Source organism: Doryrhamphus excisus, chromosome 11 (assembly GCF_030265055.1).
Source record: "Doryrhamphus excisus isolate RoL2022-K1 chromosome 11, RoL_Dexc_1.0, whole genome shotgun sequence".
Classification (NCBI taxonomy): Eukaryota; Metazoa; Chordata; class Actinopteri; order Syngnathiformes; family Syngnathidae; genus Doryrhamphus; species Doryrhamphus excisus.
This window is the reverse complement of record NC_080476.1, coordinates 21,320,001-21,345,843: the sequence shown is the minus strand read 5'-3', so window position 1 is coordinate 21,345,843 and position 25,843 is coordinate 21,320,001. Positions and strand designations below refer to the sequence as shown.

Here is a 25,843-nt window from a genome sequence, read left to right as displayed (position 1 = left end):
TGCTTTCAGCTTGAGCTCACCCACAGATGGCCCCACATTCTCCTTCAGCACAATTAATGCTTCCATTGATCACAGCACACACACATACGTATATATACGTATATATACGTATATATAGTAAATACGTAGCATTACAAACTATCTTCCTTCTGGCCACACCTGTTTCAGTCAATGAAAAGACGCACGAAGACCTCCTCACCAAAAGGGGCGCACTCCGGGACAGGTGCCACATTTCGACACAAAGTGTCGCACTTTGGCGACGTAAAAAGGTCAAAGGCGCTGCGGTCCATGCAAAGCAACGTCAACATTGTGAACTCACTTGAAATCTTTGACTACTTTACTTTACGTGATTACAATGGGGCGAGAGTCGAGGTACGTACAAATAGCTAGCCTATCTAATGATGTCTGCGACATTTGACTTGAAATAGTCACGTGGCTGCTAAACGGAGTTACTTCGAAGGCTAACGTTAGCATGTTAGCTTTAGCCCTTCAAGTATTACTACAACACAACGCCGTCGTCATAGATTACTTCCCTGATCAATATGAGTCGTCACCATTTGAAAATCCTTCACCAGTGAAGTCCTTATGTTTTCATTTGTGGAGACACTACAGGAAACGGTCATCGTCCCGGGGGCGTTCGGGTAGCCGCTCAAAGAGTCGCTCCCCGGACAAACGCTCCAAGAAAGACGACCGAAGCCGGAGGGAGCGATCACGAAGCCGGGATCGACGCAGGTCCCGCTCCAGAGACCGAAAGAGAGCCAGGCGAGGACATCTTATGTGATGAATTGACACTATTTCAGTGTTGACTGGATGATGTCTGATGATTCCTGAGTGAATACTCCTTTTCTCCTCTCCCTCCAGGCGTTCCAGGAGCAGGGAGCGGAGGAGGTCCAGAAGCCCCGATAGGAAGAAGTCGGGCAGCAAGAGCCAAACCAAGAGGTCCCGCTCTGCCAGCCCCAGCAAGAGCAGAAAGACGGATGAAAAGTGAGCATTCCTCCCAATAATATCTACTCTTCAGTTTCTTGTGTCAAAGCATTTGCATCCATTTTGACTGGTCTCTTCCTGACAGGCCAAAAAGCAAAGAGAAAGACAACCCTGACCTCCTGTCGGACAAGAAGAAAGTTAAAGAGGAGAAGGAAGAGGAGAAAGTTGAGGATGTAAGTTGTGAATAGTCTACCCAGACAGGTACCCTGAAAGAGCTACAATTACACACATGTTGCAGTTCCTGGTGGTTCATTGGTTCCAGACCCAACCCTGAGGAGTCAGTTTCCAGCAAGAAGGATTACTTATTTACAAATGGAATATTTCCAAAGTTGGAGCATAGAAAACCTTTTTACCACCTTCTGAGTACGCTTTCTGCCTTTACAAGAAATAGCAACCCTATAGTTGCCTTCACACACCTATGACCTAATATGGTAGTCATAACAAGAGAAAATAAGACATAGAAAACCTGTTTACCACCTTGTAAATATGCTTTTTAACATTTATTAGTGAGTTAGAGGGGCATGCTGACAGGAAGTGATGTCAGGGTTCAGAGTTTCAGTTTGCTGTGGCTAATGGCCGCAACAGTAACCCGTGTTTTCCTGAGGGATTTTTGTTAGTGATTGTGTGAGATTGCCTGGTCTTCTGGCCGTCAAGTCTGCTGCTTCTGTGTCTCACCCAACATTACAGTAACATTAGTGACACCTAGTGACCGTTGTAGAATACTGCATATCATGGCAAGGTCTTTGACTTTATCTGACTTCATTTAGCCATGTTTGTGCTAGAAAAGGCTTTGTTTCGCTTTGGTTAGGCCCACAGCGCACTATGCCTGTGTTCTGACTGACTTCAACCACCAAACAGCACAAGATGTATTGAATGAAGACATTTTGGAAGACGCTGTGAAGGGGTGAGGGATTCCTGTGTGACAATAAATAAGACTATGGAGTTGATTTGTTGCTTGTGTGTTCAAGCAGCAGGATTTTGACCAGAACAGGCTGGAGGAGGAGATGAGAAAGAGGAAGGAGCGGGTGGAGAAGTGGCGGGAGGAACAAAGGAAGAAGGCCATTGAGAACATCGGTGAGATCAAGAAGGAGCTAGAGGAGATGAAGCAGGGCAAGAAGTGGAGCCTGGAGGATGACGATGGTGAGCAACAATTCAAAGATGAAGAAAACGGCAACGACATGTTAGTTTAGCTTTAGCAATTCCACGGCTGACTCCTCCTTTCAGATGATGATGAAGACACGCCCGCCCCGATGGAAGTGGACGACGAGGAAGATGTGGACAGCAAAGGGGACGTCGGGGAGAAGGAGGAGAAGGAGGATGAGATGGATGGGGGTGAGAAGGAGACCCCTGCGGAAAAGCGGGACGAGGAGGATGACATCGACCCCCTGGACGCCTACATGGAGGAGGTCAAGCAGGAGGTGAAGAAGTTCAACATGGGAGGCGTGAAGGGAAATGACAAGGTGGGTAGAAGACGACGTTTGTGGACGCTGGCTTGTCTTCTGGATGGTTGATGTATTTAATTTGTCATAACAGAAGGGAGCAATGGTGGTCACCAAAGTTGTGACAGTTGTCAAAACTAAAAAAGGGCCTCACACTCATAAGAAGAAGGGGGAGCTGATGGAGAACGACCAGGATGCAATGGAGGTATTTTTGACACTCCATCTTTTCATTGAAAAGCTCAAGAATAATCCAAACGGGGAGCTCCATCCCGACATACGTGTAAAAATGGGGAGAATCACAAGAGACATGCACGTGGCCTGCATGGATGTTCACACCTGCAGACGGGAAGAAAAGGGAGATGCTAATTATCTTGTGTGCGCACGCAGCTAGGTGGCAGGAGCAAGTGGGGGGTGCATGTGTTGTACATCGCGTACATGGCCTGGCTATGGCAGTGGCTCCCAACGTACAGCATAGTGTATCTGACATGAATGCACCGTGCCCCGCCATGGCGGGCAGCGTCTCCCGCTTCTCCCGCCACACCATGTAAAAGCTACCAATTGTCCACGTAGGGAGAGCGGCACACACATGGGTGTCAGGAATGACTTGCTTCCTAAGTACAACAGACCTCTGTGTTGCAACCCCTCTGATACCTTATGTCCTCTATGTGCTGGCCACCACCAACTCATTTCCCAAAAATTGCGGCGCACGTGTGTGTGTGGCAACACGTATGTAGGGATGTAACTCCCGCTTGATGTCTGGGACAGTACTCGTCAGAGGAGGAGGAGGTAGACCTGCAGACGGCTCTCACAGGCTTCCAGACCAAACAGAGGAAAGTCCTGGAGCCCGTGGACCATGGCAAGATCCAGTACGAGCCCTACCGCAAAAACTTCTATGTTGAGGTGCCCGAGCTGGCCAGGATGACCACAGAAGGTCAGGAAATAAAATAAAAAGAAAAAAGGAAAAGAAAACCTCTCAGTTGTAACGTGTATCGTCCATCCCAGACGTCAACATGTACCGGTCGGAGCTGGAGGGCATCACGGTGAAGGGGAAGGGCTGTCCCAAACCCATCAGGACCTGGGTGCAGTGTGGTGTGTCCATGAAGATCCTCAATGCCCTGAAGAAGTGAGTGGTAATAAGGAAGGTGAGGTTAGGTCATCGGCTGATTCGCTAATCTCCACTCCTTCCATCCCAGGCACAACTACGAGAAGCCCACCCCCATTCAGGCCCAAGCCATACCCGCCATAATGTCAGGTAGAGACCTCATTGGCATCGCCAAGACGGGCAGCGGCAAAACCATTGCCTTCCTCCTCCCAATGTTTCGACACATCATGGACCAGAGGCCCCTGGAGGAATCTGAAGGACCCATCTGTAAGCACTGGATCATCTTCTGACCTGGACTTGTTTTACTAAATGTACTTCCTGTACTTCAGCCGTCATCATGACGCCCACCAGAGAGCTGGCTCTGCAGATCACCAAGGAGTGCAAGAAGTTCTCCAAGTCGCTGGGCCTCAGAGTGGTGTGTGTTTATGGAGGCACGGGTATCAGTGAGCAGGTAAACCTTTGACTACATGCCCGAAGCAAACGGAACCACAGTAACATTGCCTCCTTTGACGCCAGATCGCCGAGCTGAAACGAGGAGCCGAGATCATTGTGTGCACACCGGGAAGAATGATTGACATGCTGGGTGCCAATAGTGGTGAGTGCTCGCTCGGACATAAAGACTTCTTTCCAATGTAGACAGGCACCTTGTCATGCCTGGAGGTTTGATGTGTGCACTTCTCCTCATGTACCCTAACTTGATTCCTGTAGAGCCTGATAAATAGTGGCCCTTAAAGCAAACACTTCTCCTCATGTACCCTAACTTGATTCCTGTCTATCCTGATGAATAGTGGCCCTTAAAGCAAACACTTCTCCTCATGTACCCTAACTTGATTCCTGTAGAGCCTGATAAATAGTGGCCCTTAAAGCAAACACTTCTCCTCATGTACCCTAACTTGATTCCTGTAGAGCCTGATAAATAGTGGCCCTTAAAGCAAACACTTCTCCTCATGTACCCTAACTTGATTCCTGTCTATCCTGATAAATAGTGGCCCTTAAAGCAAACACTTCTCCTCATGTACCCTAACTTGATTCCTGTAGAGCCTGATAAATAGTGGCCCTTAAAGCAAACACCCCTCATGGTGTCCTTGTTGATCTTGCTGCCACACGATGACTTTGGCAACAGTCATGTCTTCTGTGAAGGTAAAATGTCCAGAAGACATTTATTGAAGTCTTATTGATTTCAAATACATCTTATTGTCTCTGATTCTATTTCCAATATGGGGTAAGGATGACTGTAGGGGTGTTACATCATTTATTTAGACATTTATTTAGGTTGGAGTCGGGCCAGGGTTGCAGCGTACTGTGATGTAGGGAATACATCTGATGGGAGGAAGGAGCACACTAAAGCCTCCAGTGCACCTATTTGTGTTTACTGTAGTGTGCGTAATGCTGATGTTATCTGACGGCCTACAAGACTGGAGACCAGGGCCGGTGCAGGTTTGTGGACCTGGTGCCATCTGAAAGCCAAAGTGACTTAATGTGAGGGCTGTCCGGTATTGTAAATGCATATGTAGAAATGTGCACCTTAAAGGTGCTTGTGTTGTTTCCACACATACGAGGTAATCTGTAATATGTTTCCCTTTTAGGTGAAAAGTGCTTGATGGGACTCCATCCCTCTCTTGTTTTGTATCTTGAGGCTGTTTTCTGACTTTTACAGGTCCCCACCCATGCCTGTCAGATGGTACGCAAGAGATCACCAAAGCAAAAATGATCAGGCCACCTAAAAGTAGTCCACAATGTTAATCAAGAGTCAGGAAGAATGAATATTCTGTAGTCTTGCGTCTTTGCTACATTAGCTTCATGTCTTTTGAAGAAAATTGTGTGTGATCCGTCTTAACAGTTTCATTGATGCTCCAGGTCGCGTCACCAACCTGCGCAGAGCGACGTACGTGGTGCTGGATGAAGCTGACAGGATGTTTGATATGGGCTTTGAGCCGCAGGTGGGCACCATACCGTTCCAAGCATGCTTGCATTTCCATGATTTTTGGAGCTTCTCACAGGTACATATGGATCTGCCTCCTTCTGCAGGTAATGCGTATTGTGGACAATGTTCGTCCTGACCGGCAGACGGTGATGTTCTCCGCCACCTTTCCCAGAGCCATGGAAGCTCTGGCTCGTAGGATCCTGGCTAAGCCCCTTGAGATCCAGGTGGGAGGTCGCAGCGTGGTCTGCTCTGATGTGGAACAGCATGTGGTAAGTCTTCCTTTGGTTCTGTGAAAGCCACATTCTGCACTCTTTGGACTCTCTCGTCTGCCATGGTGTGCGCAAAAACCACATTGTGCTGTGGACTAACCCAAAGACGTATTTATACCTTCTTTACAATCAGAATGCTTCGCCCCAAAGGCGGCAAAATCAGGAGATGACACAAGTGCCCAAATGGAAGAGATCATGTTTGGTGCACTTTCAAATGTTTTTAGAATGTGGGAGGAAACCCACGGTGAGGTGGCAGTGTACCCGACCCTGCCCCCTGTATCCAACGCTTCCACACAGATACACCCCTAGCTTTGATGAATGAATGTGTGGAGTAAAAGTATGGGATGGACGCTGTCATTTGTTATTCCTGCATTCAGTCTTATTCATGTACTCATTATTTAGTCATGCATTATGTTTGTTTATGCTCGGATTTCATTCATTTGATATTGAATACATTATTTTATCTGTTCAGTATATGTTTGTCAGTATTTATTTCTGCATCGATTCATCCATTATTGATAAGTCTGTTTATTCATTCATTCATTTTATGTTTTTTCTGTCTTCATTTATTATTGAATACGTGACATTTGTTCATTCATTATATGTTCCATCGGCATTGATTCATGCATTATTGAATAAGTTGTTTATTGTATATTCTTGCATTGATTCATGCATTATTCATGTTGCTGACTAATTCATGGCTAGTTCACTTTGTTTCTTCCTGTAATGGTAGTGTGTCCATTGTTGCTGCTAAGCATGCTGGAAATGAAGTAAAATATGGCTGTAGTCAATGGCATGTTTAATATTTCTTCCTGTAGCTCGTGATTGAGGAGGACAAAAAGTTCCTGAAGCTCCTGGAGATCTTGGGCCACTATCAGGAGAAGGGCTCAGTCATCATCTTTGTGGACAAACAGGAGCATGCTGACGGTCTCCTCAAAGACCTGATGAAGGCTTCATACCCTTGCATGTCCCTGCATGGAGGTAGGTCCCCAGAGGAGAACACTTCCATCCAGTCAGTGTGTCCAGTAAGCGCTCGTGGTCTTCGCAGGTATCGACCAGTACGACAGAGACAGCATCATTAACGACTTCAAGAACGGCGCATGTCGGCTGATGGTGGCCACCTCCGTGGCGGCCCGAGGCCTGGATGTCAAGCAGCTCATCCTGGTGGTCAACTACAGCTGCCCCAACCACTATGAGGATTACGTCCACAGGGCCGGACGCACAGGCAGAGCTGGCAACAAGGTGTGCTAGCCTGCTACTGGCTGTGCTTTGGAATCATTGCTGCATTGACGGCGGGGATGCCTCTTTCAGGGATACGCCTACACATTCATCACAGAGGAGCAGGTCCGCTACGCTGGTGACATCATCAAAGCTTTGGAGCTGTCCGGCTCTCCTGTCCCGGCTGAGCTGGAACAGCTGTGGGCCTCCTTCAAAGACCAGCAGCGAGCGGTACAAAAAAAAAAAAAAACTTGTGAAGCTGCATCCTTGCATTTCTTCATCTGTCGATCTGGCAGGAGGGGAAGACCATCAAGAGCAGCAGCGGCTTCTCTGGAAAGGGCTTTAAGTTTGATGAGACGGAACACGCCCTGGCCAACGAGAGGAAGAAGCTGCAGAAGGCAGCACTCGGCCTGCAGGACTCTGATGATGAGGATGGAGCTCTGGATGTGAGTCAAGTCTTTATTCATCTATGTTTGCCATTCATACGCCCTCTGCCTCCAGATTGAGGAGCAGATTGAGAGCATGTTCAACTCCAAGAAGAGGGTGAAGGACCTGACCGCTCCTGGTGCGGCGGCAAGTGCTGCAGGCTCTGTGGGCGCATCAGCTGCAGCCTCAGGTGGTCTGCCAGGGCTGGGCCCCACGTCTGCCGGGAACATCCAGAAACTGGAGATGGCCAAGCGGCTGGCTCTCAAGATCAACGCTCAGAAGAACCTCGGAGCTGAAGCTCAGGTACAATGCGCTGCTCGTGCCTCTTTCCTCCAGTTGGCTAGACATTACTTGTTTGTCTGCACCTCCAGGATGTGATGCAACAGGCCACCAACGCCATCCTACGCGGCGGCACCATCATGTCCCCCTCTGTGTCAGCCAAAACCATCGCCGAGCAGCTGGCAGAGAAGATCAATGCCAAGCTGAACTACACCCCGGTGGAGAAGCTGGAGGAGGAGCGGCAGGCGGCCGAACAGTCCGAGACCGTGAAGAGATATGAGGAGGAGCTGGAGATCAACGACTTCCCGCAGGTCAGATACGCGTCACATGTTCCTTCAATGTCTGCCGGAAAGCATGAAAGCATGAAAGTGCTCTTCCACAGACGGCACGCTGGAAGGTGACGTCCAAGGAAGCGCTGCAAAGGATTGGCGAATACTCTGAAGCCGCCATCACCATCAGAGGAACCTATTTCCCTCCAGGCAAGGAGCCTAAAGAGGGAGAGCGCAAGATCTACCTGGCAATAGAAAGTACGCTCCAAGTGTCCTACATGTTTGTTTTATGAATGATTCCACTTTAGTTTCACTGTGGCCATTACTTGTAGGTGCTAATGAACTGGCTGTGCAGAAAGCCAAAACGGAGATCACACGTCTTATCAAAGAGGAGCTCATCAGACTAGTAAGTGACTAACATACAATACACATACAGCAGAACCTTCCTTATTCTTTCCACGTGATCCAACCCTAACCAAAATGCATACAGATACTGTACATAGAAATGATCAATGAAAGGGATAACATGCATATAAATGTATACAAATGATCAATGAAAGGGATAACATGCATATAAATGTATAGAAATGATCAATGAAAGGGATAACATGCATATAAATGTATACAAATGATCAATGAAAGGGATAACATGCATATAAATGTATAGAAATGATCAATGAAAGGGATAACATGCATATAAATGTATAGAAATGATCAATGAAAGGGATAACATGCATATAAATGTATAGAAATGATCAATGAAAGGGATAACATGCATATAAATGTATACAAATGATCAATGAAAGGGATAACATGCATATAAATGTATACAAATGATCAATGAAAGGGATAACATGCATATAAATGTATAGAAATGATCAATGAAAGGGATAACATGCATATAAATGTATACAAATGATCAATGAAAGGGATAACATGCATATAAATGTATAGAAATGATCAATGAAAGGGATAACATGCATATAAATGATGAATGAAAAGGACAACATGCATGCCGGGGGGACAAAGGAGTTCTTCAGTCTGTCGGCCCCGCACTTGGGGAGCAGCAGCATCTCACTGAACAGGCTTCTCTGGCTGCTGGTGACAGTGTGCAGGGGGTGGCTGGCATTGTCCAGAATGACCCGCAGCTTGTTCAGGGTCCTCCTCTCTGCCACTGTTGCCAGAAGGTCCAGCTTCATGCCCACCACGGAGCTGGCCCGCTCGATCAGCTTCCCCAGCCTAGAGAGGTCTGCTTTCGTTGTGCTCCCTCCCCAGAACACCACAGCATAGTTTCATCACAGCATCCACAGACTGGTAGAACATCCACAGGCGCTTCCTGCAGATGTTGAAAGCTATGTCTCTTCAGGAAGTACATCCTGCTCTGAGCTTTCTTGTACAGTTTCCCCGTGTTGCATGACCAGTCCAGCTTGTTGTCCAGCCGCTTTTAGTTTTGGAGGCTAGGTGTGGCGTTCCTGGCGTTCCTGGCGTTCCTTTCTATGTTGCTATGGGAAATCATTGCACCCAGGAAGGACGATCCCTAAATGCTACAAGTATGACATGTTAGCATGAATGTACCAGTCACTACATGCTCACAGCATGGATAGAAACCCTTGCTGGAGCTTTTTGGATCTCGCTGCCACACTGTGTCTTTGGGAAGAGTCGCATCTTCAGTGTATGTTGTTTATCCCTTTCATTCATCATGCTGTCCATTTTCCATTGTTTGATGCACGTAAAGGTATAATTGTACAACCATAAAAATGTGTTTTGTGATTTTGAGAGTCAGTCAGACCTCAGTGACGGGTGACGTAGCTAAGGATGCTAACAGGGATGTTCTGTTTTCGAACGCACACCTGTTTATGCTAATTGGGGCATACGCTAACCGAGGTTCCACTGTTATGTCTTCATAATATCTTTTAAGCTTTCACTGATCACCTTTCTAACCTCTCGTTGCAGCAAAACTCCTACCAGCCAACAAGCAAAGGACGATACAAAGTCTTGTAAAGGACAAAGTCAAAGCACGCAAAGGAGTCCTTTGTGTCATGAACATTTTAGTCATTTTTTACATACAAAAATCCCCACCTACATTTTGCAGCTTTTTCTATGTAGTCCTCCTTTTCTTTGCTGTGTCTTCGACTTTCCGGTGATGCTTGCTTTACCTCCAAGCTGTAAAAGTAAGTCCTAGGAATGAAGCATTGAGCCGTCTGTGGTTTAATATGTCGTTTTTCATCAGCAGAAAAGATGTTTTTACTTTTACCGGTCAATAAATCATTATGGAGGTGAGGAAATGGGCGTTTGTGTGAATTGATGTGGCTGCACCATCTAGCTGACTGCATTTTACATTATTGAATAGTCTGTACTTGGTATATTATTCATTAGAAGTGGGTGGTGCCATTTGCCTCGCACCAATACTTGACCGAGTCAAATATCAATGAATACAGCAACCAAACTGTGAGAATGTAGGTCTTTGTGTTTTATCGGGGTAAAAAAAACATGTAGAATAAAGACGGCAAACATCTTTTCAAAGGAAAGGCAAGCAGGAAAATACCTCATAATCGACGCTCTGCGCATGCTCAAACTGCTCTCGCCACTTATGAATTTTTAATGGAAAATGGCGGCTTTTCTCAACCAAACCCTCGCGGCTCGGAGATAAAAAAAGAAAATAAAAAACACAATTTGTGGCCAATGTTTAGCATCTTCTTGACGCTCGCTTGTCGGCTGTCCGACGCGGTGACGGCCCGCTAGCCAGAATGAAAGGGTTTCTTTGTGAAAATGGACCATTTCGCGCTCTGAGGCGATGAAAGATGATTTTTGCTCCTTAACTCTTTCTGTGCCGACGCCAGCCGACAATTAGGAGAGGTAACTACTTTTATTCATACGGACGATGTTAACAGGACAAACGGTGTCCGCTTTGTTGGCTATTGGCATGACCGAGTTAGCCTGCATGCTAACAGCAAATGTTGCCTTTGTGGGGCACCAAAAAGTCCACCAAATAAGAACCACGGCTTCCACCGGCTGCTACTAAGAAATGAGTATCGTTATTGTTAATGAATGATATGTTTGAAAAGATGCCAGCGAGTGAGTGTGCCACTACTACGTTACCGTGTAGTACACACCTCCTCTCTTCCTTATCTAATGATTGTTTTTGTTCGCTATGAAAGTCATGGAAAATAATGTTGAAATATTAAAATCCCAGAAAATCATGTTGGTGGTTGATTTACAAAAGTTTTGAAACGCTTTTTTCGAACATTTTGAAAACAAAGTTGCCCTTATAAAGACAAACATTATTTTTTGGTTGCTAATCTTATTTCTGAAAGAGTGCCTCTTATTATTGTTATTGGCATTCTGACCCCATTCACATTATTTTAGCAGTATGCAGTGTAAGTGTGTTTATGATTTGGAATCAGACATGCACCCGGAGGCCACATGGTGCACTAGTGTTTATGATTTGGAACCATGCATGCACTAGTGTTTATGATTTGGAACCATGCATGCACTAGTGTTTATGATTTGGAATCTTGCATGCACCGGGACGTCTATGCAGTGTCAGCCTTACTTAGAGTCGGCTGGGATAGGCTCCAGCCCTGCCCGCACTCTGAGGACGGGTGCATGTTTAAAAATGTACAAAAACAAAAGTGATTTTTTAAAAACTGCAATCTCTGTTTCTACTGCAGTAAGCTAGTTGGGCATGAGTCAAGAGCGACCTCTGCCGGTCTTCCGTCATAGCTACATTACTTTGCCATAGGATAAGTAATCAATTGTTGTAAATCAATTAGGGCTGTCAGTCGATTAAAATAATTGATTGCCGATTGAAAGACGTTTTTATTAATAATAAGTAAGGATATGAATCTCTTTGGTGGTAAATGATTCAATATGCATCGAGATTCACAGAGGATTAAAAAAAACCAACTTGTTTAAAAACAGCCATTCATTTGACTCGAGTCAACGGCTCAATTTGTTGATGATTACATTATAAAATAAACATGCTGATACTATGTGGGAAAGCATCAAGGTGAGATGTGATGAGCTTATGGAGGGCTAATGTGGATATTTGTTCTCCAGGCTCGTGCTGGTGGATCGTGGCTCCGGATTCATTTCGTGACATGTTGGTCCTGTCTTACTTTTACACAATACATCATAAGTAAGATCCATGAGATGGTTATAATGTTGTAGATCCTTCCTAATGCTAATGCTATTTACATCCGTGCTGGTCTTCAGCCAAGGTCACATGGACACAAGCCCCCAAATAGCTGTCCTCGGCTATGCCCGCTAGTAACTAGTGGCACCCGACTCAAATTTCAGCTCACACTTCAAAGCAAAAAAATCAGCCAAGAGTAGACTCTCATTTGATAAACACTGGTTAGTTGGGACGCCATGCCAAGGGACCACTGTTGAAATGACAATAACAAATACATTCACTGCAGTCTTGGCAGACGACGTACTTGGTGACAAGTCCATTTCCGGCGACAGATCCAAATAACTTTAGTCTTGTGGAGAGGGCCACCTGCCATGGCTTTGAAGCCAAACTTACCAATCCAAATAGCCTTTTCTTTCTCCATTTCTCATCAATATTTTTCCCGCTTTTGGCTCCACATCCACAGCTGCCTTTACTCAAACTACGGTGTGGGCTGAGGGTCAAACAGGGCGTGCACACGTTCATCGTGTGTCACAAAACAATTGTGCCATTAAAGGCAAGCGGTGTTAACTCGGACAGCCCTAAAATCACAACTGATTGATCATACCCGTCTATGCAGTAAATAACATGTGTGTGTCTTACACAGAAGATGATGCGCCAGGTGACAAGCGGCGACTTCTGCATGAACGCACGGCCGTCGTGCCTGGCGGAGGACAACCATCACCCGGCCACTCACTTTGACCTTTGCACCACACAGCCCAACAAGTTTTACCCCCCCCCTCCTCCTCCGTCACTCCAGATGACACTGGCCCCCATGGCGCTACCTGCTCCCAGCCACAAGACCATGGTGTGCCCGAGACAGGAAGTTCTCGGGGGTGACCCACAGCTACCCTTGAAGCTCCCGGGTGTCAAAAGCGGCGATCCAGAGGTGGCGGCAGCAGTGGGAGGAGACGAGGGCAAAAAGAAGAGCAAAGGCGCCGGGAAGACAGGACGGAGGGGGCGCCCGCTGGGCACCACTAAGCTGGCGGGTTACAGGACCAGCACCGGGCGCCCCCTCGGCACCACCAGAGCCGCCGGTTTCAAGACGAGCCCGGGCCGGCCACTGGGCACCACCAGGGCCGCGGGCTACAAGGTGAGCCCCGGGCGACCCCCCGGCAGCATCAAGGGCCTCTCCCGCCTCAACAAACTGACGTACAGCGGCGGTTGTAGCGGGGCCGCCTTCCCGTACCCCCTCCCTCACAAGGACATCCTGTGTGAACCCTCGTGCAAGGACAAGAGTCCTCCAGAGTGAGGTGGATTCCTCCTCACTGTTTTTATCAGCCTTCTATCATCGCTGTCATTGCCAGGGTGTGGCACATTCCTGATGCACAACACCAAGGATTCCCACGTCAATGGATCCTTTGAACGCAACACCAATCAGATGTGCTCACTCACAGCTGTGGTGGTGGACAAGGTTTTTTTTAGTGTCGCATGATGTGAAAGTGAGACTATCAGGGATTTGGTGTTCACAAGTGTGGCTACATGTAGCACTTTTTCCACGCGTCCACTTTGTGTCTAAATATTAATGCATGCAAGTGTCACCCACTCTGTAAACAAGAAGGACGTCTGTGACCCCGCACTCACCTGCTAAAGGGCTAGTGGCGTCCCTTTGTTGCCATGGGCACGACGTATCGCACCCACAGTCACCGTTCCAGATACAAATCTGCTTTCACGAGAAAACTGCTCTGTTTTTTGACAAGTCCTTCCTACGTATTATGAAAGCCCCATTGAGCTTTGTGATTTGCCGTTGAGTTTCAGTGTGCCGACAGAGGGCGCTGTTTCTCCACGGTGGAGAAAAACTTGTTTTCATGGAAACTAGTTTTTAATTTATTTTTGTGTTCTTTTCAGCTGAGTCGATGCAATGACATAAATAGTACTTTTATGATAATCATATTTGTTGGAAACTCAGCCAATCTGTTTGCTAGTCGTGTTCATTCTACGCAAACTACGTGTGTTTAAAAGCACTCAAGCTAGTGAGGGGAAACCTGATTCATCGTCATGACTCGAGTTCTTGAAATGAACCGGGTACTCTGTTTACCTCGGTCCTACACAGTTTCAGCCCGTCCCCCGACTTGGCCGGCATGTGCCGTGTTCCCTGACTAGTAGCAGGGTTGAGTAAGTCATCGAGTTCGTGTACATTAGCACCCGTGAGTCCCAATTCACTAAATCGCGAGTTTTGAACGATTCTTCCATGACCATAATTAGAGCAACATCTAAACAGCTCAATTTGTTGCACTAAAGTGTCAGTCGTTGTACAGTAGTAACATTAATACTAGTCATTTTCATGATTATTGGTGTATGGTTAGATGTAAGTACTCACTTTATGTGTCGTGTTGTCTGACGGTTGACACTCGCCTTTACCAAAGAATATTATCTCATTTTGGAACACCACCGCGGGAGGTTTAGTGTCATAAAACAAAGAAGCACCGTGCTATGAAAGGTAGTATGATTGTGGAGCGAAGGCGAGAGTCGTGTGAAATGTCCATTTTGCCATTTTGCGAGGATCGCATTAAGTTGTAGTGATGGCGCCTCAATGCACCCCCGGCTTCTTTTTGGCATTCGTGGAACACAGATGTAGCCAATGTTGATATTTCCAAAGAGATGACGACCCTTTCCGTGGTTAGCAAGCGTCGGAGAAGCGACAGGTGGACATCATCCGGCAAGCCGAGTCATTGCAGAGTTGTGGTGTACTTCACACCTTGTCATGTCATCAACCTCCAAATTTCATCGACGCATCAAAAGCAGAATTGGAACCACACAATTGTGCTGTTATGTGCTCTAAATGATGATGTAGCCTTCAATTATTTTTCTTTACTGGAAAGTCCAGCAGGTATTTTTAATCGGTTCTGACCGAAATAGTTTCCTTGTCATTGAGGACATTCTGAAATACGTCAAAAAATACTTTTTGGATATTTGTTATTGCCATCATAAGCTCAAGAGTTTTCTTTGTTGTAAAAGACGAAGTTGACGCCTCAGTGGATGCTGACTTATCAAGACTCGAAGGCGATTCATTTTATTCCTGCATGATTGTTGTTGAATGTTCTAAAGTTGTGTAATAAATGTAAACGTAACTTGTGCTGATGCTTTTAAGATTTTGATTGAAGTGTTGTCTTGACTGTAAATAGATGTCATTATCAAATCATTAGAGGACAATAATAAACTTTGATTAAACAACCCTGTGACGTACATAAAATCATATTCATTGATGTATATATTTTATTCATATTTAATGTTAATAAACAGTTGCTCCCTTGACAACTAGATCAACAAACGGAAACTAATGGCGACTGTGTGCCACACTGTAATCCGTCCGCCTGGAGCAAGGGATGTTTGCTTCCGCTTTAGCCGATGTAGCCGAACTGTAATCTCGACGCTCAAACGCGTCTTAACGGCGTTTGCAGTTGGTCACAATTTAAGAAGAAAACATGTCGGCTATGTTGAAGAATCATAGTACGTTTTTTGTTGTAATGTTCATCCTGTGTCAGCCAGGCGCCGTGAGCTTTTTGTCTTTGGCATCGAACGGTAAGACACCGGTTAGCTGCTATGCTAGCAAAACATTACAGTAAAAGGGGATACACTGAATTATAGTGGTAAGATACTGGCTATTCGTTTAGTTTTAGCCGTCTTACTGGCATGTAATCTACATATGGATATAATAACAAGAAGCACATTCATGAAAATATATTAAACTGCATTATTTGAAATGAGTGTAACTAATCTACTTGACAGAGCATGACGAGCTGGTGCTGGCAGAAGAAGCAACAGAGTCGGCCTTGGAGGGCAGCTCCGGGTTTGTGGAGTCTTCAGACCCTAAAGCAGCCAAGAGGCAGTTCAAGACCGCAGAGATCGCTGACGCAGTGATGGGCACCGAGGCCTCCATCAACCCGTCTGACATAAAGTCGCTCTTCCCTAAAAATATGAAAGACTTCCAGTCTGGCTTCTCGCCACCTTGTGAGGACGGGGAGTGTGTGGGGGTCACCCAGGAGGAGGAGAATGCTGAAGCATCACAGCAGGCAAGAAGATCTTTTTCAATGTGTCCACTTGGGCTGTTGAGGAAAAGGTGGATGTGGAACAAAATAGAACAAATAACAGTAAGCAGTAAAAATGGATTGAACTAACTCAAAACCACAGCTTTCACTTGCGCTGTTGAGTATGAGGTGTTTTTTTGGAAAAAAGGAAACAAGACAGTATTTGATGGAGGTTGAGAGTTCCCCCAGTCTCGTTGTTAAAAGGTCGTTCATTAGTTGAGTTCACGGCTTAGCAACCATTAAAGATACAACAAACACAGACAATTATTTCAAGAAAACTTTGCCGAAATTTCATTGTTTGAGCACAGTGGCAAGCGGCGACAGCGACCGCGAAGCACGGCGTTAAAGCTGTAGAACGTAAAACGTTAAGACGTCACAGTGGTGTTTTCAACTGCTGTTTAGCCACATTTTCTGTCTGTTTGTTTATGTTTAATTTTCCTTGTCCTTCGTTTTCTTGCCACTTTTTCTAGCCGCTTCAATCCTCCCATGTGTTCAAACACCCACTTCCTTCTTTGTCCTCGCGTGCGTGACGTAGGCACGTTGGTGACGTAAGCGATTATTTGAAACGCGGAAACCCCCCCCTCGACTACTTTTTGTAATCGAGGTATTGGAATTATGCGAATAATGGTTGCGGCTCTAGTGTCCACATGGTGTGAAGGTGGATGCTTGTTGTTAGGTGACACTGGACATGGTGCACGCTGCTGCAGAAGACAAGAACACTGAGGCCACCAAGACTTACAAGGTCACCTGTGATAGGAGGAACATCACAGGCACAGACACCTTCACCGTGCAGGTTCTCAACGCCTCACAGGTGCGTGATCAAATGTCACAGCATGAGCACAAAGCAAGCACATTGAATGCTAGCATAAGAGCCACTCAAAGTACTACTAATAATGAGGCGCCAACTTGTTGACACTGGCAGGACCTGATGGAGTTCCTCAACGCCAATGGAACCGAGTGCTCCATCGTGCTCTTCTTCACCACCTGGTGCCAGTTCTCAGCCAGACTGGCGCCTCACTTCAACGCTCTGCCTCGGGTGTTTCCCACCATGCACTTCCTGGCCCTAGATGCCTCACAGCACAGCAGGTGAGCACCTTAAAGCCTTCAAGGTAGCAAGTCAATTCCCATTGTCATTTATCCAGCAAACCATTCATTTCCTCCAAGGCCAAACTGTGTTACACACTAGATCGCACTAGATCAGGCCACGTGGATATTTTATGAAGCAACATGCTAAGACAAGTGATTGGCCTAAAGCTAAGAAGGGCTTGGGCCACCCTTAGCAGCAACAAGTGCAATCCAGCCACAATTCATGCTTCCATTGATCACAGCAGACCATCACACTACCACCACCGTCTTTGACTCTTCTTTTTCTCAAATGGGACACACACCTTCCAAAAAGTTCCACCAGAGTATTTTCCCAAAGGTCTTGGGGATCATCAAGATGTTTTACCAGCCTGAATCTTGCTTGCGGTGCTTTTGGTCTAGGAACTGCTTTTGGCTTACGGTGGAGTCATGAACACTGACCTGGACCCTAACCCTTGTTGTTTTGTAATCTCTCAGATGAGTCATTTTGGTCATGCTGCTAGATCTCAAGTCATCTTGCTTAAGTGAGTTTTAACAATCACTTCGTCACAGGGTCATGGAGCTTTGCATTGTTTCCTCCCTTCATCATCACAAGTTTCATTTGAAGTGTATCAAGTGTTGACTTGAGCATTTACATTTGATGGAACAGTTGATGGAACTTTGATTTGACATGATTTTAGCCCATGCATTGTCTGTGAAACACAAGTCCTGGTGTAATGAATACTGTGATCATGTAGAACACTCCTGTGTTCATTTGGTGATTTATTTGAGGTAAGGTAAGGAAAAAGAAGAGGGGGTGGTGCTATAAGGGAGAAGATGTTGTGCATTAGCTAAGAAATGTGAAGAGAGGCCCTAGATTTGGATAACAAAAACAATGATACGGTATTGTTTGTGGTGGCAGCCTGTCCACCAGATTCGGGACGGTGGCGGTCCCCAACATTCTTCTCTTCCAAGGAGCCAAACCCATGGCTCGATTCAACCACACGGAGAGAACGCTGGAGATGCTCACCTCCTTCATCAGCAACCAGACGGGTAGGTGGAACCATGACACAGTCCGAAGACCTCACCGCCAACAAGGTTGTGTCCGTCAGGCTTGGAGGCGGGGCCAGAGGGGATTGTGACGGACGGCGACCACCTGGGCCCGCTGCCCGGCGTGCCGGTGAAGAGCGTGGACTGGTTGCTGGTGTTCTCGGTGCTCTTCATCGCGGCCTTCACCGTCTACGGCATCCTGAGGACTGACAGCATCCGATGGCTGATCCCGGGCCAGGAACACGAGCATCAGGACTGAAGACGAGAGATGTCATGGAAGCTCCACTAGGACGTTTTCCATGTGGATGTTCCCAGGAGGGTTAAAGGTCCGCGCACTGACGGGGCATTGCCATGATATGCTGTGATGTCCCTGCCAGGCAGTCCAATGAGAAAGTGTACATTTGAGTCAGGCAGTGAAGTGGACAGCTACATCGTTTTCCGATCTTTACTTGGTAAAAATCAGGTTCTGATGGACCTGGTGTCCTTGAGTTTCCTATCATAGCATAAAGAATCCCAGGCTGGTCGTTCAGTTATTGATGACATCGGTTGTAATGAATGCTAATACATGTTTCTGGCTTGAAGCATATTGAGGTTGGGGTGATTTACATGATGTACAACAACACAGGACAAAATCATACCGAATATGTCATTTTGGTATTTCTTCAAAATGGAAAAAATAATAAAACAAGCCATTCATGGAGAACTACTGAAAGCATTATTCACACATGGTTCCCTTTACAACCAGTCATCGTTTCGACAGACAAACATTTCCATTGACCCAAGTATCAAAAGTAGCAATATCGAATTTAGCACATGAGGAGCCGTATTGAAAGTATCGATATTTCACGGTGCATCCACACCTGACTGAGGATGGGTTGCTTGGCTGTAGTGATGGGGATTTCATCACTTTTTAGGGAACCGATTCTTTTGACTCGGCTCCCTCAAAAGACTGGGTTCTTATGGCTCCGAAGTGGCCTCTCAGATTCGATTTGGTTTCAGTTTATGATCAACATAATATTGTGTATTGTGGAGAGTGAAACACTTATGTGAAACAAATACATGATATCAAATGGAAATAGATTTGAATCAGACCTCAGTGAACAGCTACAAATATCTTGTTATAGGTAGACAACGAGGAACCAACCTACCAAACCCGAGCCACCACTCACTAGTTCCTCAGTAACTACTCTAAATGCATGTGCCTTAGTCGTTATGTTCTTCACGAGTTCTCCAGTAACTACTGGACTTTGTGTACCTTATTGTCCCATGCAGGGGACTAAATTCCTCCGGAACTAATCGGCTCTAACGTGTTTGGCCCCCATCCACGCCCCTCAGCGTGGATACCCGCCGCCACACATCTTGACCAATTACATTCGCCTTTAACAGAAAAAAGGCGAGGAAAAAACCGAATGGGCTGCCGAGACGCGAGCCGGCCCTAAGAGCCGATTCGTTCATGACCGACACACCGCTAGTTGGTGGAAGTAGGACACAACTGGACGTTTTCAGCACGAGCTGGTTAATATTTGAACATTAAAATAAAAAATGTTAATATTTAGCCCGCGATTGAGCAACATTCTTGTCAGGCTGAGAGTTTCCAAGCCTTTTTTCTCCGGGACTTCGAGAATGGTGAGTGTTGTGATAGTCGCCCATGGAAAGCGAACACAAACACAATCGATACAGTATCGATACATCACACGGCAGTTTAAGTAGCAGCTTCCATGCTGCTTTCTGTTCATCCATCAGTAATCGTCCGGCTACAAGCCGACCTCGTTGTGGCACAACTTCCGCCAAACTCCATAGATAAACGGTGTCAAACAAGGACAAAGTCGGGCACCTGTAAATGACAGACTTTAACCTCGAGTTGGAGCACATTTTCAGTTTCTTTGGCCCCGTTGTTTAGTCGGCAAACACCTTTGGACTGTGCATCGCTCAGTTGCTTCAATATCCAGCTTTATGAACGTCCCCTTGGCTCGTAAAGGACTCGTTTGCTAAGTGTGTTCATTCCTGGTCTCGGTTGTTCTTAAAGAACATAATGTCCACTCCACATCACAGAGCAGCATTTCCAGACCGTTCGGCATTGTCAGTAGGACGTAAACGATAATGTTAATAGATTTCTTCAAACCCATTCAGAACTGTCTCCATTAGTTCGTCTGCCATTTCTGCTCTTTGGCGCCACACTGCCATCTGGTGGATTCGACCTGCCATGGCACCCCATGCATCGGAAAAAGCAAAGACATCACCACCCAGAATGGGAATGTACCAAGTCCCACAGCTCTAGGAAGTGATAACGTGGATCAGCCACTGTTCCGGTTATCCTTGTAGCAGAGAAAGCAAAATACAAAAGAAAAAGAAACACAGATTAGTTGGGCCACCCGGAAGGGGGGTTTATACCGGGAAGGTGGTCGTACCCCTTATACCCTCATTCAAATATTTCATATTCTGCCGTAGTACTGCTGTAGTCATTTTAATCTTATACAAAAATAAATAAAAATGAGGGCAATCATTTCAAAGTGAAGAAGTCCAAGCTTCCATGTAGAGCACGCTTTTTGTGTTTTGCCGTAAAAGGTGTCACATGATTATCAGACGCAAGGAACAGATGTACTACAGCAGTATGTGAAATATTTGAATGAGGGTAAAACAGGGGTACGACCCCCTTCCGGGTGGTCCAGGTGGTCTAACTATAATTTGGTTTGTGCTTTGCCCTTCTCGGCCCCCCCATCAACCGCTTTGTAAGGCCGTGGGTGGCTCCATGAATGAATTCAAAATACAAAGGGAAGAAATTGTGATTATTGACATTTGAAGGTGTGTGTGTGTGTGTGTGTGTGTGTGTGTGTGTGTGTGTGCGTGTGTGCGTGCGCCCAGTCATCAGATTCTCATTGGCTGTCCCCGGCTGACCGAGACCAGCAGGTGATGGAGTTGAGAGCCGCTGGCTGGATGGAGGTGGAGGAGCGTGATGCCATCTTTAAAGAGTTTCACTTTAAAACCTTTAACCAGGTGTGTTTGTCACCTTGACAGCAGCCGACGCACACACGCACACACACACACACACACATGCACACACACACACACATATGCACACACACACACACACACGCACACACACACACACACATTAGGGCTTAATTGCCATTCTTAACTCGTACTTGACAGCAGATAGAAGTTTTTATCTCTGTACCTTTGAGAGGTGACGGTAGTCCTCCCCAGCATGGGACTGGATGATGTAACATCCAGTCCCATGAAACATGGGGGGCACAGCCTGGAGCTAATGGAGTCTAAAACCAAGCTAACGAAGACAGCAGCAAAGCCCGTGGGAAGAAAACTGGGGTGCTAATTATTTTCTGTGTGCGTGTGTTGCAGGTTTAAAAGTACATTGTATACATTGGTGCTGGGGGGGGGGTAGATTGTCCAGGTAGATTGTCCAGGCAATTGGGGGGAGGGGGGGGGGCAAAACTGGTGTGTGTGTATGGCAATGGGGGGGCCTAGAACAGCCCTGCATGGCAGCATAGAGTATCCGACACAAATGCGTCCTCCCCGGCCATGCATGGTACAGTCCTTCCGTAGGCATGCCGTACGTATGACATCCTTTTATGGAGTGATGGACGTGACTAGTTAGTGATCCTACACCGTGTGTCGGCCCAGGAAGGTTGGGGTGTGGACAGGTCGTGACCCTCGTCTTATCTTCTGGTGTCAAATGCTAACAGCAGAAGTTGAGGTCAGCCGATCCTGATGGATTCTTGTTTTTTCTCAAGGCCACTTAGCGGACTTCCTCTAATCCCTGTGCTTGTTTTAGCCCCTCCAACAGTGGTCTTTTTACACTTCCCCGCCTTTGAAGCGCTGACCTCCCCCGCAGACTGCCGGCGGCGCTGAGGCCTCCTCTTACCGCCACACGTCAGATGGCATTAGGCTGAGATGAGCCAGGTGGTCGTCTCGCCGGTCGCCGGTTCCAGCGCTATGCTTTCCTCCGCAAACGATCGGATTGCTTCAGACTTTCATGTGGAGCTTCAGCACCCTCGCTGCCTCCTCCTGGCATCTGATCCGGATTGTCCCAGTCTGTCCCAACTTCAGAATCTCCTTCTGAGGGATCCATGGTGGGGGTGGGGGGGGTTATGGTGTGGGCAGGTGGGTGTTATGAACGATGAACACTTTTTTCATTGATCCTATTTGGAGCGCACAAATATCCTGAGATGGCATCCTGAGATCCATTGTTGGATCCTTCATCACCTCAACACGCATCGCCTTTAATAACACGCATCGCCTTTAATGACACACATCGCCTTTAATGACACACATCACCTTTAATGACACACATCACCTTTAATGACACACATCACCTTTAATGACACACATCACCTTTAATGACACACATCACCTTTAATAACATCGTATCATCTGTAGACACCGTATCACCTTTAGACACCGTATCACCTTTAGACACCTTTAGGCCCTTGATTGACACCGTATCGCCCTTGATTGACACCGTATCGCCCCTTGAGTGACACTGTATTGCCCCTTGAATAGTTGAATAGTTGAATAGTTGAATGGTGTAGCTCGTGTAAGTGTATATGAAAGGTGCTAGTGTAGTTGTGTTTTTAGTGTTTATGTGTTAGTACAAGTGTGTACTTGTTGATGTTTAGTGTAGTTGTTTGTGTAAGTATCATCATCATCATCATGGCTGCCCTTTAACTTCTTCCAGTCGGGGCGGAGCCAAGTGATGAGGTGCGTCACCAGGCTGTGGGTGCGTGCACGTGCGTCTGCATGCATTTATTCCTGGCAGGCGGAGCGGGGGTTCCTAAGCCCCCTCCGGGCGGCGTGGCGGCGGCGGAAAGGCGATCCGTAAATAACAGACATGTGTTCCAGGCGGCGGCGGGAGCGTCTCATCCCGGCTTGTGTGACAATCACGACGTAATAGCTGCAAATGCCCCCTCGCCGCCGGGTGGTTCTGATTATTGGAGGCGGGGGTCTGCGTCATGTCACGTCAAATAATCCCACTTTGACAGCTCTCTGGCCGATTGGGCGGGGCCTGGCTGGGCGGGGCAACACCGAACACGTGACCCGCAGCGCTCGCTGCAGGCCGGGTGAACAAAGCACCCCAATCCTTGACCCCTGTTGACACGGGGGTCCAAACAGGGGCTGGAGCTCGTCCCCGAGTGCCGCCACTCGGCTGCCCATTGGGTCCGGCCACTCCCGTTACCTCCCCCAGGGGGCGCCGCCCGCCTGAGAAGCTCCAAAGCAGGACACTTGCCTTCAGACCCCCTCCCAAATTGTTTGTACTTGGGGAGTCACCCCCCCCCCTTCTCATCTTTCACTTCCATTAGGTACACCAAGTACACACTTTATTACCATCCATACACCCTCTACTTCTATCATACGTATACACCATCCATACGGTATCTACACCCTGTACTTCTATCATACGTATACACCATCCATACGGTATCTACACCCTGTACTTCTATCATACGTATACACCATCCATACGGTATCTACACCCTGTACTTCTATCATACGTATACACCATCCATACGGTATCTACACCCTGTACTTCTATCATACGTATACACCATCCATACGGTATCTACACCCTGTACTTCTATCATACGTATACACCATCCATACGGTATCTACACCCTGTACTTCTATCATACATATACACCATCCATACGGTATCTACACCCTGTACTTCTATCATACGTATACACCATCCATACGGTATCTACACCCTGTACTTCTATCATACGTATACACCATCCATACGGTATCTACACCCTGTACTTCTATCATACATATACACCATCCATACGGTATCTACACCCTGTACTTCTATCATACGTATACACCATCCATACGGTATCTACACCCTGTACTTCTATCATACGTATACAATGGATATGTATGATAAATACAGGAAGCAGTACAACCTTCTTTTTCCTTGGACTTGTTCCTGAAGACCGAGTCATGAGCGGGTCTTTTAGATCCGCATTGTGATTTAGTCTTGATCGTTTTATATTCCGGATGGCCTTCCTGACGAATACCGATGATGCTTACATGTGGAGATTCGAACCCCGGGTGTTTGCTCCAAAGTCCAGAGAGCAGTACTGCCTAGTGGGTAATATTTGCATCCCTACTGCATGCCACAAGGTGGCAGCCTAACCAAACACTAAAGCATCTTAGCCAATCAGAAGCCAGAGGAAAGTCTTTGGCAGGAGAGGACACAAGAACAACAAAAATAGTTTTTCTAAAGTAACAATACTTTAGCTATACTTTGACGGGTCACAGGTGTGTGTCTGTGTATGTCTGTGTGTGTATATATATATATATATATATATATATGTGTATATACGTATGTATATAGATAATATATGTATATATACACATGTGTATGTGTATGTGTATACGTCTATACGTATATACACATATTCTATACCGCTTATCCTCACTAGGGTCACGGGTGTGCTGGAGCCTATCCCAGCTTTCTTTGTAAATATATATATATATACGTATATGTATATATATATACTATATACATATACATATACTCCCCTTCCTTCCCCCATTCCAAAAACATGTTAGCTTCATTGCCCCCCCCCCAAATTGTCCATAGGTATGAATGTGAGTGTGAATGGTTGTTTGTCTATATGTGCCCTGGGATTGGCTGGCCACCAGTCCAGGGTGGCCCTCGCCTCTCCCCCAAGACAGCTGGGATAGGCTCCAGCATGCCCCCACCCTAGTGAGGATAAGCTGCATAGAAAATGTATGGATGGTATATACTGTATACACACGCCGGAAAGCGGCATGTGAGGGGGTGAGGTGCGGCAGGAAAGCGGCAGGAAAGCGGCAGGAAAGCGGCAGGGGCGGCCGTGGCGGCCGTGGCGGCCGTGGCGGCCGTGGCGTGGAGCGAGGACAGCAGCTGCCAGGACGAGCGGACGGGCGGCGCTGAGACAAAGCAGACGGCCGGGAAGGCAAATTGGTGGCAGCGAGGTCAAGTTTCAGGAATATGCCAATTAGGGGAATTGATGGGGAGGCGGCGTGCTCGCTAAGCAATGGGGTCGGGCCGCAGGTCGTGTTACGACTCCTCTGAGCGGGACGTCTCCCAAAATTGCCGTGGAGGAGTAAGAAGAAGAAGAAGAAAAGGCTGAATGCAATTTCCCCTGCCAGCCGTGTCAGGTGTAAACAATGGCGGTCAGTGATTGAATTAAGGAGGAAGCGTTTTGGCCCTAATTGAGATTGCAGAGGGAAATTGCTCCCAAATGACCCGAGCGTGACGAGGGATTTCGCCGCATGATAATTACGCCCGGCGTAATGGCTGCCTCGGCCCGCGCCTGATTGGGGAGCGGCCACATGCCAAGTCCAAACACCAGGCCACGTCCGCACACGTGGACGTCTGCACACGTGCCGTGGCGTAGATGGGGGGGGGGGGTTAGGTCATTTACTACACTTTCTACATTTAAGTACATTTGACTTGAGTACAAAGTACAAATACTTTTTACTACACTTTCTACATTTAAGTACATTTGACTTGAGTACAAAGTACAAATACTTTTTACTACACTTTCTACATTTAAGTACATTTGACTTGAGTACAAAGTACAAATACTTTTTACTACACTTTCTACATTTAAGTA

General features: G+C 46.7%; 4 protein-coding genes across 9 annotated transcripts in view; all 4 read left to right on the top strand.

The window, feature by feature from the left end:
- Positions 1-216: 216 nt before the first annotated feature.
- ddx46 (DEAD (Asp-Glu-Ala-Asp) box polypeptide 46) lies at positions 217-10,175 on the top strand. Of its 3 annotated transcripts, none has more exons than XM_058087555.1 (23): positions 217-372; positions 613-762; positions 862-984; positions 1,070-1,157; positions 1,953-2,124; positions 2,209-2,444; positions 2,518-2,628; positions 3,189-3,354; positions 3,426-3,546; positions 3,617-3,792; positions 3,855-3,976; positions 4,042-4,120; positions 5,383-5,465; positions 5,554-5,718; positions 6,537-6,699; positions 6,767-6,960; positions 7,030-7,167; positions 7,233-7,382; positions 7,438-7,665; positions 7,734-7,952; positions 8,024-8,168; positions 8,243-8,316; positions 9,864-10,175. In XM_058087555.1, exons 1-23 carry the CDS (start codon positions 356-358, stop codon positions 9,909-9,911), a joined length of 3,168 nt encoding a protein of 1,055 aa, XP_057943538.1. In that variant the 5' UTR covers positions 217-355; the 3' UTR covers positions 9,912-10,175. The 3 variants fall into 3 exon arrangements, with proteins under 3 accessions (XP_057943538.1, XP_057943537.1, XP_057943536.1); XM_058087554.1 differs by having other exon boundaries at positions 604-762; positions 1,956-2,124; XM_058087553.1 differs by having other exon boundaries at positions 604-762.
- Positions 10,176-10,306: 131 nt separating this feature from the next.
- Positions 10,307-15,256, top strand: LOC131138554 (UPF0461 protein C5orf24 homolog). 2 transcript variants are annotated; one of them, XM_058087557.1, is made up of 2 exons: positions 10,307-10,766; positions 12,692-15,256. In XM_058087557.1, exon 2 carries the CDS (start codon positions 12,692-12,694, stop codon positions 13,331-13,333), a length of 642 nt encoding a protein of 213 aa, XP_057943540.1. In that variant the 5' UTR covers positions 10,307-10,766; the 3' UTR covers positions 13,334-15,256. The 2 variants fall into 2 exon arrangements, with proteins under 2 accessions (XP_057943540.1, XP_057943539.1); XM_058087556.1 differs by having other exon boundaries at positions 12,689-15,256.
- Positions 15,257-15,372: 116 nt separating this feature from the next.
- Positions 15,373-18,864, top strand: txndc15 (thioredoxin domain containing 15). The gene is made up of 6 exons (XM_058088062.1): positions 15,373-15,603; positions 15,811-16,094; positions 16,786-16,920; positions 17,032-17,195; positions 18,094-18,224; positions 18,284-18,864. The coding sequence occupies exons 1-6, from the start codon at positions 15,507-15,509 to the stop codon at positions 18,478-18,480; spliced, it is 1,008 nt and encodes a 335-aa protein (XP_057944045.1). The 5' UTR covers positions 15,373-15,506; the 3' UTR covers positions 18,481-18,864.
- Positions 17,052-25,843, top strand: part of LOC131138814 (pterin-4-alpha-carbinolamine dehydratase 2-like) — a 9,590-nt gene continuing 798 nt past the window's right edge. Inside the window, exons 1-2 of one of the 3 annotated variants that reach the window (XM_058088064.1) lie at positions 17,052-17,195; positions 21,084-21,215. In XM_058088064.1, coding sequence (XP_057944047.1) covers positions 21,132-21,215 — 84 coding nt within the window. In that variant the 5' untranslated portion in view covers positions 17,052-17,195; positions 21,084-21,131. Of the gene's footprint in view, positions 17,196-19,112; positions 19,848-21,083; positions 21,216-25,843 lie in introns of those variants that run through there. The other 2 variants (XM_058088065.1, XM_058088063.1) reach the window with 2 other exon arrangements.